Source organism: Alnus glutinosa, chromosome 10, assembly GCF_958979055.1.
Source record: "Alnus glutinosa chromosome 10, dhAlnGlut1.1, whole genome shotgun sequence".
Classification (NCBI taxonomy): Eukaryota; Viridiplantae; Streptophyta; class Magnoliopsida; order Fagales; family Betulaceae; genus Alnus; species Alnus glutinosa.
The window spans coordinates 24635279-24653986 of record NC_084895.1 but is presented as its reverse complement, the minus strand read 5'-3'; the positions used below and the strand labels follow the sequence as shown (position 1 = coordinate 24653986).

General features: G+C 36.0%; 2 protein-coding genes across 2 annotated transcripts; one reads left to right on the top strand and one right to left on the bottom strand.

Annotated features, from left to right (window-relative positions):
• The first annotated feature begins 934 nt into the window (after positions 1–934).
• LOC133879676 (uncharacterized) lies at positions 935–10700 on the top strand. Its single transcript, XM_062318354.1, has 5 exons — positions 935–1008; positions 1148–1232; positions 4799–5391; positions 9548–9723; positions 9816–10700. Exons 2-5 carry the CDS (start codon positions 1211–1213, stop codon positions 10267–10269), a joined length of 1245 nt encoding a protein of 414 aa, XP_062174338.1. The 5' UTR covers positions 935–1008; positions 1148–1210; the 3' UTR covers positions 10270–10700.
• A 3360-nt stretch (positions 10701–14060) lies between these two features.
• On the bottom strand, positions 14061–17185 carry LOC133879337 (uncharacterized). Its single transcript, XM_062317858.1, has 6 exons — positions 16978–17185; positions 16609–16758; positions 16271–16505; positions 15687–15862; positions 15076–15367; positions 14061–14309 (listed from the first exon to the last, which is right to left on the bottom strand). The coding sequence occupies exons 2-6, from the start codon at positions 16688–16690 to the stop codon at positions 14243–14245; spliced, it is 852 nt and encodes a 283-aa protein (XP_062173842.1). The 5' UTR covers positions 16691–16758; positions 16978–17185; the 3' UTR covers positions 14061–14242.
• Between the last annotated feature and the right edge of the window lie 1523 nt (positions 17186–18708).

Sequence of the window (18708 nt, the reverse complement as noted above, 5' to 3'; positions counted from 1 at the left end):
AGAAGAAGAAAGTAGTGGGGTAGGTATTTTGAAAATGACAACTCTGTCCCTACCCCTGCCCCTGCGCCACTCTCTCTCCCTCTTTCTCGCGGTTTTTGGAGTCTTTGACTTTGAGTAACGATCTTCTCACCCGTTTGGCCGTATCAATATTCCCTACCATTTCAAAGATATTTAGAGGTAGTAATTTTTTTATTTATTTAACGGTTTGAAAAATATTATTTATTAAAAATATGGTTCACAAATACAGAAAAATGATAACCATAAAAAAGACGGCATGTTAATGAAATAGCAATAAAGAATTTTCTTTACAAAAAGACCGATAAAAATATATTCAGTTCTCAATAATAATATGCCACATTTTTAATAAGTAGTATTTTTCAAACCGTTTGATGAAAAAAAATTGTAATTTTGCATAATTTCATAATTTATAATTTTAAAAAAATATATATAGGGTATTTATCCAAATTTATGTCCTATTTATAAATAAACAAAATATTTCATCCGCACCAACTGTCCCTCAACCGTAACGATCCACCGCATCCTCTCGAAACCCGTCAGAGTTTTACTGTTTTTAGTTTTTTTTTTATTATAAAAGTATTTTTTGTTTTATTAAAAAATTTTAAAGTTATTTTTGTTTTTTTATTGACTTCGAAGACATTGACATTTTTAATAATTTAAGAAAATATTAACGCTATTGATAATTTGGAGAACATGGATAGTTGAGTGATAATTTGAGATCATATATATATTTTCCCCTAAGTTAATTTCTAAAATTTGAAAAATTAAATTGAAATAATCCGCGATGAAGGAGGAGATTAAAATTTATCATATAATTAAGCACAAAATCTATACTTTGAGATACTTTATAAATAAATAAATTAATTAATTATATATTTAAAAAAAGAAAAAGAAAAAAAAAAGTGAAAGAGTTTCTTATTTGCAGAACTTACTCTTTCCTTCTCTTTTATCTTTCTCTCGCTCTCTCTCTCACCTCCCCAAAGCGACCAGGTCTTCTCTCTCCCCCTCTCCCCCCCCTCCCCCTTTCTCTCTCTCTCTGAGTCGTTTTATATAATACGCATATGTATATGGGTGTTATATATGTGTATGTGTGAGATATTTATTTTTTATTTTTGTGGGATTTGTGTAGGTGGGGAATTCACAGAGGAAGATCTGATGTACTTGACGGTGGATCTCAACTATACACAAGATCATGATGGCCCTTGAAATTACAGGTTTGTATTTCTTCTTTCCTTTGTTTATCATTAATTTTTGGTTGTTGATCTGACGGTTACTAGTTCGATTCCCAAGTGTCAGTGTTATTCCGATTTTTTTATCGGTATGATTTAGTTTCTGTACAATGGTGTTTGAATGAATATGGCTTTTTTGTTTGATTGTCTTAGATATGGATTTTTTTTTTAGGAATTATTAGTATTTGTTTGAGAAAAGGAACGGGTCATAGTTTCACTGTTGGGATAATAATTATTGATGGCGGGAATGTGATGAATAATTGTGATTTGGGTTTTGAATTTTAATGTGGTAGGAGCAAATTTAAGTTGGTTTCGGGTTTAAAGTTTCAAGCTTGTGGCTTCACATACTGGAATGAGATATGAGAGGTTTATCCTAATGCTGAATGGAGATGTGGAAGCTGGAGCTAAGGAATATGGCCTTGGAAATTTTAAAATCTGGGCATTGTAATCAAACAGTTGGCATGCATGAGACCTAGCAGAAGCTGCTTCTAGTACGGAGTTTTTTTTTCCCTCCTGTGAAGCCCCTATTACATACTGTGGCTTTGCCATTTTTATTGGGGCTATTTTCAACCCGTAGAGGACAGATGGTGTGAATGAATTCTTGGATTGAACTATGAACTTGAGGCGTAAATGAGAGTAAGGCTCGGTGGCCGTTCCTGGTTGGTGGCAGCTAAGCCCTAGAAAGTTTTTCTCCATGGGATTTGTTTTGATTGTTGTTTGGCATCTAAAATGGCAATACAATTATACTAGAAAAGCAATGACGAGATTTTCAAATTGTATTCATGAAGTTTTCGCTATTCCTCCTAAGGTTGCTTTTTCTAAGTTCTTAGTGGATCCTAATCCCAGGTAAAATTCCTTTTATAGCCAAAACGTTTGCTTGAACTAGAAAACATATAGGGGTTGTGGTAAAAGATGGTATAAGTTTGATTTGAAAATATTATCTGTTATTATTTTCCTACAATATCTAAAAATTTCTGCTTTGTATTCCCTAGCAAACCAAAAGTGATTCTTTAGGTGGTTTTAATATTCCTCTACCAAATTATGGGAGAGGTTTTTTTTTAATCTACAGTCCGGTGGTGCTTTCATTTCCTCTGATTTTGCTCCTCATTCCATTATGTTTTGAGGGCATTTATTTTTGTTTTTTGTTGTGTATAAGTTCTCTTGAATTGTAATCCTTTTAATATAATTTTGGCTTATTACTTATAAAAAAAAAATGTAATCTTTTCTTTGAGTTGATTGGAGGTAGATATTTTGGGCTGTCTTTGTTGTCCATGGCAATCCAGTTGAACTTTACTAAAATAAATTTGATATATACAAAGATTGGGAAATCTGATTAGCGATATAAGATTAGTGTAGAAGGCGACTCCTATCATCCTCTGTAAGGAGGAAGGGTAAACCAACAATTTTTGGCCTTATGGAGCAGAGCTTAATGTGAACAATATAATGATTTGAAATATAATTTTTCCACCTTCCATGTCGTCTATTTGTCCCCACCATTAAATGCACAATATTATGGGTTTGTTTGATAAAACTTTTTAGAATGTGCCTTTTGAGTTGAAAAAGTGGTTTGATGTGACATATATGTGAAAGTAGTTTTGAGTGTTTTGTGTTTGGAGTTGTTTGTTAATGCTTTTGCTTTTTTGCTAAAAAACAAAAAGCTTCCCAAAAAGCATTGTCAAACGAGGCCACTGTTTTCTTTTTAGATTGGTAAGTTACCCACGTAGCGAGTGGGTTTTGAACTTAAGACCTTACCCACCACCTTATCTTTAAGGAAGGAAGAAGTACCTTTTGAGCTATAATTAATTGGAAATGATGTTTCTTCATATTTGGTAACTTGAGGGAAAAGTCTGTACTACTTTTTCCTCATGAACTGCAAATCTGTGGTGTTCAGCTCTTCCCACTTGGTTGCCGATATGTCCCTATAACAACTATCTAGCACTTGTTTTGGGTTAGCTCCTGCAAGTACCAGTTTAAATTGACATGAAAACGTCACACTTGAGACATTGAGATGATGGTTTATGATTAAAGAAATGATTTTGAACCTTGATGGAGTGAGACATAAATTTTTGATAGACCAATTCAGTCTGTTTAGATACGTGATTGTGTTCTGTTGAGTTTAGTTTAGCTGGTGGACAGATTCAGTATGTGTCAAATTATTGATCCAATGATCCCTTTTGGAGCTTTCATGATCATTTCCACTAGAGGGATTTGCTTTTATACCTTTTCTTACATTTTCTTTTTGCTTCTCTCTCTCTCTCTCTCAATAAGAAATTTATTGAGAGATAAGGGTGTGGAACTCATGATACACAAGAAGTAGGGGTGAAAATGTGGATGCGGTTATTAGCAATATCCGCATCCGCATAATGCGGTTATCATTTTTAGGTAAGCTTGGCAATTTTGACACGACCCGCGAATCCGACACGAACACGACACAAATATATAGGGTTTGGGTTTAGGCTATAACCCGTTTATGACCCGTCAACCTGTTTATGACACGTTTATGACCCGTCAACCCGTTTATGATACGTTTATGACCCGTTAATGACCCACCAACCTGTTTATGACACGTTTATGATCCGTTTATGACCCATCAACCCGTTTATTACATATTTATGACGCGTTAATGACATTTTTTTTATCAAATTAGCTAGACGGGTTGACACGCCAACCCGAATTGCCAAGCCTATTTGTAGGTATCCACATTCACACGGTTATTGCGGTTATTATCCGCTATTCGCATATGCGGTAATGACCATTTTGGATTACTATCCTAATATATATGCAAACTTAAATAATACTGCTATTACTATATGCAAGCTTAAATAAATTAATATTTCACTTGTTACATTCATGAATATCAGTCATAGAGGGTCATTGTTTCATACAGTAATCGAGATTTGGATTACTCAAATAAAAGAAAAATAAATAATTGTACTGAAGTATGACTTTGAGATGATAGTGAAAAAAACCTAACATAACCTAAAGATTTTAAACATACCTAACATAACCTAAAGATTCCAAAACGACGTTGTTTTAGTGAATTTAATTATATGTGTGTGTGTGTAAAGGGAGTGCGGATGCGGTTATTAATTGCATTTGCATACCCTAAAACCGCATCCGCATATGTAGATAGCGGATGCGGGCGGTTATTATCCGCCTGCATTTTCACCCCTAACAAGAAGTATACTAGAGAAAAGCCAGGTAAATAGGAAATTTGAAATGTAATGAATTAATAAAATTGAGAAAAGAGGAAATAGTCCATAGATTGCATAAAAAGGTCCTTTCTTTGACTTGCCAGATATCTTGAATTCATTTTTAGCATCCTTTCTGTCATGATAGTACATGCTTTTCTAGTATTTTTGATGGAAAAGTTGACTTAAACTTGTGAGTTCCTCTTTTGTGCTTTGCCAATTTTTCTTACAGGAAAAATTTGATTTGGTAACACTTTTATGTTTTTAATTGTAAGAAAAAGGGTTAATTATGGATGGTGCTGATGAAAAATCAGTACAATGTCTTAATAAAGTGTTTGTTGCTTCTCAATTTTACTGCAGAAACTATGCAAAGGAACTGCGAGGCATCCTTAAAATGCCTGCAGAGCCAGGGAGTTCCTTACAACCTGAAGTGTAATGGGAACTCTATAGATGGCTTTACAGAGCCGAAAGATGAAACAAGTACTCACCAGGGTGGGAATGTTGAACCAGACCGCTCATTAGGTAGTGAGTTTCCTGAGCCACCTAATGATTTTTACAACAAAACCACCTACCAACACGATTTTAGCACCTGGTCGACCTTTCATTTTGACTCTCAAAAGGTGCAGCAATGTCAAATCAATGCTTTTGAGAGCCAGCTTTATCCATTTCCTGTGGAGAATCGGTTTCAATATGTTCCATTTAATATGGTTGCTCAAGGTCATCCCTATGATTTCCAATTTCAAGATTTTCAGTATTTTGTGGTCATAGACTTTGAGGCTACCTGCGAGAAGGATAGAACTCCCAACCCACAAGAGATAATCGAGTTTCCATCCGTTATCGTGAATAGTGTAACTGGCCAGCTGGAAGCATGTTTTCAGACATATGTGCGGCCAACTTGCAATCAGCTCCTGAGTGATTTCTGCAAGGGTCTTACTGGTATCCAGCAAATTCAGGTTTGTTCAGAACTCAGTTTACCTATATTTATAGAAAGGAAATGTTAAATGTGGGGTGGTCAGTTGCAGTATGCCATTGATGTCGTGATGTCGTAATGGTACTCAAGAAGTGGGCTCCAACTTACGCATGAAGATTTGTTCTGTCGAAACAACAGGATAGACTATCATATGCTTTTGTTTGGGAGACTTTTTTTTTCTTGCTTTTTTTTTTTTTTTTTTTTTAATTTTTTATTTCAGTGACTCATAAATTTCTAGTTATCCTAATTAGGATGTTCACCGATATTTCTGTAACATGAGCAGTTTCTTTGATATTGTCAATGTTACTTTGCTTTACACTTTATGAAGGGAATTTCTAGTTCAAACTGGTACAGCTATGTTTGTTTGTCTGAGTTGTGGATTTTACACATCTGGAGATATGACAGATAGTTAAACCAATGTTAAGAGTCCTGGGGAAAACATTCTTATGGGAAGTGGTTATTTATGTTTTAGATCCCTGTCCTTTACTTACACCAGCCCATTTATTGTTTTTGGTACTTTGGGATAAAGATGGATGGGACTTTATGCTGATCAGACCACCTAAGCAACCAATATTGGTGGTACCAGCTTTAGGTTATTACTTTTTCCAATAATGATATAGGTCATGATATGTGAATTAAATTTTTATTTGTCAGTCTATAAAATAATGGAGGAAGAAGAAGAGACTTCACGACCAAAGATTTCAGTTGAGACTTGTTATTCCATAAGAACATTGAAGAGTTGTGTGTGTGTGCATTTGTTGAATTTAGAAGGAATCTACAACTATACAAGAGATCTGTTTATAAATACAAGGAGGAATAGATCTACCTAAAGAACGTGCTCTACCGAAAAAGAATGGTGGTACAGTTTCTATTAATATGGGAAATTAGAGGATAGATCTCTAGTCAAATTTGACATTGGGTGATTTTGTAACAATTGATGAAAAGCTACTTATTATTTCTGTAATATTGTAAATGGATCAGTTGGAGGCTAATGACACATGATAAATGATTTCATTTAACAAAATTCATCGATCACTCCATAATATAGACTAGACTATACTGACATGAACTAGAAGCTAGAATTTTCTCATCTTTACATACGGATATATTAAAAGCTAGATTGTCGGCTTTTCTGAAGGAGAGATAAATCACTCTGCATGGCCTCTAAAGTTGTGAATGGGAAATGCTAACATTTGCATTACTGCATTTTGGTTTTAGATGTGTTCAATTAAGCATTGGTATAAGTGGAACATTGGCCTATCTAAAGGCATGGTGGATGTTACTGGGTTTGTGTGAAAACTATTCTCTAACTTAACGAATACATACTATTTATTGATTGATAAAAATATAACAAAATTTGAAGGGCTCAGGAAATGGTCAATGAATAACTCACAAACAGAAATAGGTAGGATGGTTGGACAGAAGATAATCGGTTATTGTTGCTAATTGGTTTGAAAAATTGTGGAAGGATTTTTTGTGGGGTGGTTTGGATGATGAGTCGAAATTCCATCTTGTTAATTGGAAGAAGGTTTGATCTCCTAACCATTTTGGAGGGTTATTGGTTGGGAGCTTGTCTACATTATAGGCCCTTTTGGGTAAGTGGTTGTGGAGGTTTGCTGTGGAGAGAGGCTTTTTGGCGCCAGATTGTAGATAAAAAAATATGGGGGGTTGGTGTACTAAGGGGGTCAATGGTGCTTATGGGGTGAGCCTTTTGGAAACACATTAGGAAGGGGTGGAAAATTTTCTATAATTTTACTAGTGTGCAAGTGGGTGATGGCTTTCTTACCAGGTTTTGGCATGATATTTTGTGTGGAGATAGTCTTTTGAAGGATTCTTTTCCGGAGTTATTTTGTCTTGCTAGGAACAGGGATGCAACGGTGGCCGACCTTAGGAGTGTTAGTAATGATACAGCTCATTCGGACGTTAACTTAACTAGGTTTGTGCATGATTGGTAGGTGGACTTCATCTCCTCTTTCTTCAATGTTTTGTGTTCCGCTAGAGTGGGTTGGGAGGGTGATGATAGCCTATGTTGGATTCCCTCAAAAAGATCTTTTGAGGTCAAAACTTATTATAAGATTCTTCTTCCTAACGGCGTTTTCCATTTCCCCTAGAAGAGCATTTGGAGGACTAAGGCTCCTTTGAAGTTGGCTTTCTATACGCGAGCAACTTCCCTTTGGAAAATTCTCATTTTGGATAATCTCTGCAAGCGTCACATCGTAGTGATAGAATGATGTTGTATGTGAAAAAAGGGTGGGTAAACTTTGGATCATCTTTTTCTTCATTGTGATGTCACCAAAGTTGTGGATTGTGGTTTTTAGATGTTTGGGGTAGAGTGTGTTATGCATAAATGGGTGGTGGACCTTTTGGCGTGTTGGGTCAGTCAGAATGACAACATTATTGTTTGTAATGCACTTCCATCCTTATTTTGGTGCATATGGGGAGAAATGAACGCTTGAAGCTTCAATGATCAAGAGAGAACGAGAACGAGCTCTGCCACCACATTACCCCGTGTCTCTAGTTAATACAGATTTTTGTTTTCTTTTTTCTTGTTCTTGATTTGCTAGGTGTTTTCTTTTGTATACTTCCTGTGTACTTGGGTTTTGCCTCTTGATTAGTAAAGTTTTAAAAAATAAAAACAATTCTTCTCCAAAAGTTGAGTTGTTAAAGCTATATTCCAGGTTGGTCACTGATAGGGAAGTAGAAAGGATTTTTACGTGGTGTTCATTGGTTCGCAATAGCATTTGAAACACCTAGATAATATAGTGTGCCACAACTAGTTTGTGAGCTGCTTGTTGGGATCCAGTTGTGTCTCTAATCATAGTCAGTTCACACCGTTGAGTATCGTTGAGCTAGCTTGGCCTGTGTCATCATCACTCTGACTTAAGTCATGGTTAATATAGATAGTCTCTAACTGCATTTACATGTTCTCTGATCTATTCAATCAAATGATTTGTGGGAGGGGAGGGGAGGGGGATCGTTGAGCTCCAGGACCTTTTCTTAGGACATAACCAGGTGCTTGCTTTGGCAAGGTATAAATGCTGCTCACTAAATATGATGGTGTTGCGTACAAAAATGGCATGACATCACATTTGCTCACTCTTAACATGTGCATGCATGGACATTGTTTATAAATGTATAGAGAATGACTTCTATAGGGACTTAGCACAAAGCAAGTTCTTTGTACCCTCCACTAAGAGGATGACACATTAGTGTGGAACAACAAAAGTGAATCAGACAAAAACACCAAATCTTTACCTATTCTCTATCACTCATTGTCGTCATCCACAAAGACTATGGCTCATGAAGTAGCATTGCTGCAAGACTGCATCCAAAAGCGATATCCTTCGGATCCATCAGGCAGATCGTGAAGACGTTAAGTAAGAAAACATATATCTTACACAATTCTGATTTGATTATAAATGTCAAGGAGAGTTAGGGGGAACGGAAATTACTGGTTCCACTGGAGCTTGCTATTTTTTTCTCTTCTTTGCGGTCCCACTGGAGCTGTTGGCTCAACTGTTCTAAAGTTCATCAGATGTGGGCTGTTTCCGTCTTTGATGCTTTAGTGTTCTCAGAAAATAAGAGAGTGATAGAGAATAGGTTTTGTGGATGACGACGATGAGTGATAGAAAATAGGTAAAGATATGGTGTTTTTGTCTAATTCACTTTTATTGTTCTACACTGATATGTCATTCTCTTAATGGAGAGCATAAAGGACTTGGTTTGTGCCAAACCCCTATAGAAGTTATTTTCAAATGTATAGACTTAACATATTTTATGAAATCAAGTATGAAACAAGAAATACTACTCAACTCAACTTAGCCCCCAACTGATTGGGCTCAGCTGTAAGTAAATTAGTCAAATATGGAGTACCTAAAAAAGTCTGATAGGAAAGGATAGTGGATTGAATTTGGATCATAATTACTGGGAGAAGTATCTGGATACTGCTGAAACTAATGGAATATGTGACTAAATGATGGATGAAATGAAGACTTGTATGAGATGAGAACAATACTGGATTTCTGTATCTATTTACTGTACTGTGTTATAATTATGGCTTTTAATGTTTAATTTTATGTCATCTAAACGATTGGCAGTGTTGGGTTTTACTTTGTTCTTACTCTATTGTCTGGTGCCAGGTTGACAGAGGTGTTACTCTAGGTGAGGCTCTCCTTAGGCATGATAAATGGCTTGAGAAGAAGGGGATTAAGAGTACCAACTTCGCTGTGGTGACGTGGTCAAATTGGGATTGTCGGGTTATGCTGGAATCTGAGTGTCAATTCAAGAAGATTAAAAAGCCCCCTTATTTTAACCGGTATATAATGCAGATAATGAAAATATTGTTAATTTGAATTTTACATCTGGATGTGATCTAATATAATTTCTTTATCGGTCTCCTTTTCTTAGATGGATCAACTTGAAGGTTCCTTTTCGTGAGGTTTTTGGTGGTGCGAGGTGCAATCTTAAGGAGGCAGTTGAGATGGCTGGTTTGGTATGGCAGGGCCGTGCTCACTGTGGCCTGGATGATGCCAAAAACACTGCCCGACTACTTGCACTCCTCATGCACAAGGGTTTTAAATTCTCCATTACGAACTCTCTGATGTGTCAGACTACTGACCATTCGTTGATGTGGAAACAATCCCTAGAGCCTCCGTCCTTTTCTCCTCGTCAACCACAGAAACTGAAGGATATGCATGCTCCTGTATTCCATTATCACCCTTATTGTTTCTGTGGGGTGAAGAGCAGCCGAGGGATGGTCCGGAAACCAGGGCCGAAGCAAGGAAGCATTTTCTTTGGGTGTGGGAACTGGACTGCCGCTAGAGGAGCCCTCTGCCATTACTTTGAATGGGCTTCTCCCTGACTGGGAAGTATGAGAAGATTTCTCTTAATCTCTCATGGTCGTATCCTAAGTTTTCTTATAGTACCTTCTGTAAAAAAAAAATGAAAAAAAGAAGGGGTAAAAGTAGTGGGTTGTCACCTAGTGAAAGCATGAATGCTTTAGCTGCTTGGTGCTTTTACATGCTCAGGCTCTTACAGAATCCATGCAAGTAGTTGGTTCAATTGCTTAATTGTGTGTCTGCTAAAGACCAGAGTAAGTCTTCCAAGGAAAGGGAGCTCCAACCTGTAAAGCTGACTTCAACAATTGGGAATGTGAGGAATGGGTAGTTAGGATGGTGCTTTTACATGCTCAGGCATGCTAAGTTTATCTTAAATAATTTGTGAGATAGGGACACTTATCTTAATGCCATTTCTAATGGGAATCGGTAGATCTGCTTGGCCTGGTTTGCTGCATTTGTATAGTTTCCTATTGCTGTTTTCTCTTAGTTATTGTCTTATGGATCCAAATTGTTTGTTTCTCCCTTGATGCTTATCATGCTTTACGTCAGTAATGGTAACCTTGTGATTTTCATGATGAATTAATCTGGTAAGCGCTGGTTCTCTACTATTTGATATCTAGTGCTCCTGTCCTTTGCACATTCAGAAGCTTTGGTTTGAGGTTTGAGGTGCCTAATGTTGAAAAATTGAAACGAGTTCTTGGCGTACCTAATATATGGATCTTGTGGGTTGGTTTGTGTATCTGAGGTTTACCCACAAACCTTATACTCTTATAAGAGATTGGGTGGTTAGGGCTTAATTTCAAATGAAATGAAATGAGTCGTTTTATGGTTAATGGTATACATGATATCGTAATTTTAAATTACTTGGTGATATATTCATCTCGTGATATCATGTATTTGTGAAATAAAATCTTGACCATTTTAACCATAAAACGACTCATCTTCATTTCACTATAGAAGTCCTATTCCTCTTGTTACATTGGGTTAAAATTATTATTACTTTTGTACCCAACAGACACATTGAGCATGCCAAAGTTGAAGCCTCTGACTTAGGGGTGTAGAAATGGTTATAACCGACAGTTAATTGGCTAAAACCGTTAACTGTCTAGTCGGTTATTGCATTTTATCAACCGCAACCACTAACTGCCTAGGCGGTTATTGTATTTTACCAATCATAATTGCTAACCACCTAGGCGGAGGCGGTTATAAAAATAACCGCCAATTAACGGTTATTGAATAGATAACCGGTAATTGTATAACTGCTTTTCAATTTGGGTTTTGAGTCAATTTTGGATCAGTTTTGGGCTGGTTTTAGTGCGGGTTTTAAATCCAAATCCAAAATAGTAACAAATACAAATTTAAAACATAACAAATCCAAAATTATATATATATATATACCAGAATGATATTCACACTCACTCCTGATTTATTAATGTTGATAAGAACTCTAAAGGACCAATCCTTTATGGTTCCACAGGTGGTGGCAAGTTCATAGTCCCATAAATGAAATCATCCCTGAAGAAGTCCAAGAAGCAATAAGATACTTCTCTACTGTCAAGAAGTTAATTCAATATGAAGCCCTATTGCCTATAACACTCAATTTCTTTGCTCATTATCATGAATTTTAAAATGACAATACATCCTAAGTCAGAACTGTATTTCCAGACAGCTCCCTGTTAAGTGGTAGGATAAATTTGATTTTTCAAGAATTCAATCCCACCTTGATACTGAGTTTTCAATCAAGCCAGAAGCTACTTCAGTAGCACAAGTCCAAACTTGGTCACTAAAGCCTGTTGCCAAGATTCATCAAGCTCTTAAGTTAGAATCTTCTTCCTCTTCCAAAGGAAAGAAGCCCTCTAAGAAAGACCTCAAACAAATTGCCTATGCTTTCGTACAACAATTTAGTGAAGCAAGTGATGAAGAAGAATGAGGAGTTGGAGACTCTACAGTAAATTCGTCCCCTCACATAAGCCATTTCGACCCATTCCAAGATGCCTAAGACCCTTTTGATGGGTTAAACAACTCTAGTTTTCTTTAGGAACCTTAGCCTGTCGGCACAACAAACAAATAAGTGAACAATGTTTTGACACCCACCAGACAGGGTACTATTTATAAATAGTGACTTTTTTCACCATTCACCTACTTTTACCATTTCTTTCGATGTGATTCACTTAAGTAAAAGCAAAAAGCATATACTTTCGACAAGCACTCCGAACAACACGCTAAAGGAATCTTATCCTTCCAACTCTCTCCCTGAGTCTATATAAGGACCCAAAGTCGGTTGAAGAGAGAGCCATTTTTGCACCTGCAATTCTATAACCATTACTCCTTGTAATCCATATACTCTCAAAAGCCAAACACTTGTAATGTCTCATTTTAGTATTGATATTTCTAAGCTTGTAATCATTAGAGCAACTCTAATCTAAGTTCATTTGTAAGTTTTCATATCAAGTTTTCAATCAAGCATTACTTTAAGTTTATTATGAACTTTGAATATTCTGTAATTTTATATTCAGATTTTAATCTTTAAGTTCGTATGCTTATTATTCTATTCACTTTGCTTATTACTCTGTTCACTTACTCTCACAATTTCTCCATCTATTCCACCATTTCTACTGCTTACTTTTAAGTAGCTCTGCTTCCACCCATTTATATATATATGTGTGTGTGTGTGGTTAGTGGTTATTAACCGCTTTTTCTAAACCCTATAATCGCCTCCGCCTAGTCGGTTTGCGGTTATTTATAACCACTTTTGAAAGTGGCTATACAATTATACGGTTATGTCATATGTGGTTAGCAATTATAAGCGGTTATAACCGCTCTATTTGTACACCCCTTGTTGGGTTCTCTCTATAATTGGATGGTAGCTACTAGTTGTTTTTCCTCAAATTTGTGGGTGTTTAATTAGTAATCTTCAAAAAAAAAATCATGTTGGGTGTTTCTCATATATGTTTTACCCGTATTGGGATTGTGTCCTTCTTTTGTTTACTTCTTTATTCACCCTTATTATAAAGAGTTGATTTGAATCATATTTTTTCCAGCAAAAACCTTCACCTTGACGAAGGAAATGGTGATCATATACTGTCCCATTTTAGAATAAGAAGAATAAATCCAGTTTGGCTTCTCCTATAGTTAATAGACATCCGAATCCACTAGCATTCTCTCTCTCTCTCTCTCTCTCTCTCTCTCTCTCTCAATGGTTCTGTACGGGTCATTCCATAGTTCAAGTGCTCTAGCTGAAGGGGAGAATTTTCACTGAATAAGTGTTCTGAAGACCATCTTTTCATTTGCCCACCCATGACGGACCATCTTCTCAAATGTTAAGAAGAGGCACATGTTGGTTTGTAAGAAATTTATGTTCAACGAGTTCTTAATGCACTTTACATTTGCTGAGAGTATAAATATAAGCATTCACAAATAAGCATAGGAAGCTACAATTAGATCAAGATGTGAAGCAAGCCATGGCCGTCGACTTTGTACACGAGATTGTGTTAGGTACTTCAAACAGCCAGATCGTGTTTAGAAACAAATGACGTCCAAGCACTTGAGGTTTTGCTATGATGAATGTACGGAGAACAACATAAATTCTCTTACCTATGAAGCCTTTACCATAAATTAAGAATTCAGATTAAAAATAAATAAAATAAACCCAAGAGGTAGCTCAATCCGCTAATAAGGACCTCGTCTCATGAAGTGGAGGTTAATATTTTGAATCTCTTCTTCCCCTCTCTTCATGGCCAATTGTTTAAAAATAAAAAAAAATAAAAATAAATAAAAAAATAAAAATAAAGAAAGAAAGAAGGAAGAATTCAGATAAAAGATAAGGGTCAGTTCAATTTCACAATATGGTTCAAGATTATAATTCTAATAGTTAAATGATTTATGGTGACACAAGCAGTGACAATTTCTCCTACACCCAAGCAGAACCTTTCCTGCCTATGTAATAAATCAGTAAGCCTATAATACAAGTGAGCAGCATATCGTTTCATCAATTCTTCAAGTAACTGTTGCTTCTTCTAGTAGAGAATGCCTGTCAAGAATTGCAGCAGTCTCTTCCTGTGCACTGGAAATACAAGCAGAACACAACACAGTCAACACTAATGGGCTTATAGTAGGTTTACATGAAAAAAAATAAATAAATAAACAAAGATAAGCATTACTGTCAACAAATTCAATGTGCAAAACAAAAGAAACAAAGCGGTTTGAACATTCTTTTTTGTTAATTACATGAGGTCTGTGAATAGGTGATTGTTTGACAATGAGCAAGCAATATCCGTCTTTCTAAGGCACCCCTCTCTTTCAAGAGGATTCGCGGCATGTCAAGCCCTGGTAAGGTTCTTCGCTTTGCATCGAATTAAACCACATGCTCCCCTTTCTTGTGAAGTAGTTACTTTATCAATGAGCATTAGTTCATTAGAAACCCAAGTATAGTCTTTATAAAGCAAAATGTAGCCTGAATGAAACATATGAAACTTGAATTTCAGAACTTTAAACAAATTATTTGTTTTTCATTTTTTTAGCAAAGGGCAAGATATTCCTCCAGTTTCAATATACTTAACACTAAAAAAAAGTATCGAAGATATAAAAATCCACCGTTTCTTTCCAAATGTTTAAGAATGAGACTTATATTAGCATTGATATCCCTTAACATATTTGATAAATTCATGCAAAGTTTGCAAAAGCATTAATGAAAGACATATATAACAACCGATACACAGCACCTACTAACAATGCTTGTCATGATTTTCTTCACAATTCTAGGCCTGAATGATTGAAAAGCTATAATTACCACATCTTTGAGGAAAGTATTCTAACAACTGGATGCTTACCTTCCAGGTCTAAGAATCTTGTACTTTCCCACCCTGGTCAGGTCCACAATTGTTGAGCCTGCTCGACCAGCTGGAAGCAAACCACTGTCGTAAACAAATGCACAGTGTTGCCAAAGGTTCTCAAAATCTTTGATGCAGACACTGCTTGGCTGCCCACTTAGATTTGCACTTGTAAGGGCCAGCGCACTTCCTGAACCACGAGCAATAACCCTGATGAAGTTACAGTCAGGCACTCGGACTCCTATACTATCGAATCCTGGGTTCAAAGACTTCTCAAGAATACTTGACTCTCCTGTAAAATATCCAAATATCTACTTTTAGACTACATAATGATCCAACCATTAGCAACTAACGTACAAACAGAAGTATTTAAATCGATTCTGAACACTAAAATCCCTTCTTTTTTCTGTGATGACATCATGATGAGTAATTTTAATAGTACATTAAGTGTCCATTAAAAAATAAGGTAGCTTTTAAAATCACCATTTGATCAAAATCATCATATGATCAATCACATGCTCAATAGTGATTTTGAAAGCCCCTCATTTTTTAATGGACACTTAATGTACCTGTAGAATTACTACATCATGAGACATGTATCAGTTACAAACCTCGCCTTAGAATGACAGTAACAGGTCCTGGAAGGAGAGAATCAAGCAGGCCATGAGGTAAATGGTCTGTGACAGCAAAGCGCTTTATATCTGATACATCCCCAACACATATTGCTAGAGGGCTTGTATGTTTACGTCCTTTAATCTCGTAAATCCTATTAACTGCTTCCAAAGAACTGCAAACAACATGAACAGCAACCATGCTCTTGATATTCCGAATGAAGAATGCAGATAAAGAGTTAAAAGTGGTCTATTTCTAAAAACTTTGCTGTGGAATAACCAAAATAAGTTAAGGTCTTTCAATCATTCAAAATCACGTAGAATTATTCTTCACCAGCTTCGCATTTATATTGTCTAAACAGGAATGCACAAACTATCCAAAATAATACCCTTGAGATCAATTAAACTTCTCATGGTTGGAAATCCAAATTAAAAATATGAAAGGTTAGTGAAATTTCAACTCACCTCAAATACAAAATTTGACGAATTCAATACCTGACATTAGAAACCCATAATAATGCTCTAAGGATTTTAAACATATAGGTGATAGGCAATCTATGAAAGCACCCGTTGGAATGACATACCAAGCATCACAAGCGAATCCGTAGAGTGTATCCGTGGGCACAACAATAATCTTCCCAGCTTTAAGAGCTTGAATTGCCTCCTCAGCGTACTCTTCTTTGGCAGGGTGAACCACCCCCAACTTATTTTCGACACCCACATCGCATATCTCCGAACTCCGAGACATTTTAATCGAAAACCCCACTCTCAATCTCCTACTCTGGTGCGAATACAACACAAACCCAAGTTTGGGCGCCCCTGAAAAACACCATAAAAGTTCAATATTGCTTCTTTTATTAGCAACCAAAGAGAGAGAGAGAGAGAGAGATGGGTCTGTGGGGTTTGTGACATTGATGAGCACCTCGGAGAGAGGGGAAAGGAAGGGCATGAGCGTTGAGAAGAGGCAGTCTCTGTGCTGCCGCTATTCTTGTGGGAAGATTCATCTGTGGATGAAATTGTTTCTATTTTCTGCAGTGGCCGTTTGTCAACGAAGAAAAGTCTTGTCGTTTGACTGAGCAAATATTCGTCACAACCAAAGAAATAGGAAGACATGATATGTTGGAAAATCATCTGAATCAATCTAAAGGAGAAATTTTACTATAAAGAAATCAAAAGCAATATTCTTGTCGAAGTAAAATGGAAAATATTTTCTCTAACGTTTTCATGCGCATACCCGAACAAGGAGGAAAAATATTTTCCGGAAAAACATTTATCACCTAAAAACATTTACCCGTATTATTTTCGAGCGTGGAATGATCCGATCCAAACGGACAAAAGCTAAACGCAAAACAGATCCGAGTACAACAATCTAAAATTACTGAGAACCAAACAGAGCATTAGGAATTGGTCTTATGGCGGCGGAGTTCCAAGTCTTTGGGATTGGGAAGCGAATTGGACGCGTGTCAGCAGCAGAACTGTGTTGACCATCACGAGTAAAAAATAAATAAACAAGAAAATGAGCCGCTCAAAAGTAAAAAGTGAGTCTTGTGAGTAGTCGCTGCCGGACAATTCATGTATGTTGGTCTGAATATATAAGGGTTGCTTTTTGACCATCAGATTAGCTCAAACAGAATTTACACCGTAGGATTCAAGGCTCACCCTAAACCCTAGCCTTCATTCGTCCATCTCCCTCCCTCTCATTTTCGGGGACAACTAACACGGATACAGTATTTAGTCCGTATTTAAAGTTTATGCATTTAGTAATGTAAGTGATTTCGAATTATTTAAATTTATTATAAAACGTATTAATATTAATTTTATATATACGGTTAAATGCATAAATTTTAAATCATGACCATAAAATAGATATTATTTATTTGATTTGAAATGAAAGAGAACCATATTTCTATTTTTGGCTCCTGCAAACTCCCCCCAAAACTACTTCAAATAATTTATTTTATTTTCTATTTTTTCTTGAATTTTTTTTTATTATTATTATTTATTTTTTTTTTTTTATTTTTTTATGATTCTATAAAATTTGGTTTAGGTGTATACTTCTATAGATTGTATTTTTAAAGGCTAAAGATTCCCTCTAAACTGGGTTGGAGGAACATATGAGAAACATATGCTTTTTTTAATTGTAAGGACAGTTGAAAGAGCACATGCATTTTTAATAAAATTTCTTTCAACTTTGTTTTTACAATTAAAAATAAATAAAAAAGTTCACATACCCCATCTCCAACTACCACTCAATTGACATTGTCCCTCCAAACTACCAAAAAATTGTCAATGCCCCCCAAGGCCAACAAGAAGACAAAAATGGCCTCAGTTTTTTTTCAATACAACATAAATACCCCTATAAATTTAAAAAAAAAAAAAAAAAATGCAAATTGATGCAATCTTTAGTTTGAGAGGGCATTGCAAATTGAGCGGATAAGTGATTGGACAGCTCAATTTTTATTTGGTCAGATAGGTCTCATAAATAGTCTTTCACAATCACCTACCCGAATCGTTAATAATTCTTGTAGACGATCTTAATCCCATGTTAGGATAGCACATAAAATAAACACACAAATTTTTGCTCCCACACTTGTTGCTTCAATTTCTCTAAGGGATCCTCCACCTGAAGCAAAATTGTAGGCAGTAAATCTTGTTTCCTTAAGATGATTATTGCCTGTGTTTACTTTTAACACGATGTAAATAAAGTGTAGGCAGTAAATCTTGTCTATAAACTTTTAACCTATTGCCTAAGGAAGTAAATCTTGCTCCCTTAAGCAAAATTGTAGGTAGTAAATGTTGGAGATTTAGGCAACTTGAGAAGATAACAAAAGACGCTGTTTTAACTAAAAAGTTCTTCATAAATGAAAATCGTGAAGTGAAAACTGAGACCAACCACAGAAAAAGAAGTCATATTATTCCAACCAAAGAGAGAGTCCATCCAGGCCAGGATTACCGTGTGAGCATCCCTTGATAATTAACTTGGAGTAAATGACTAAAGATCAACAATGACTTAAAACTACAA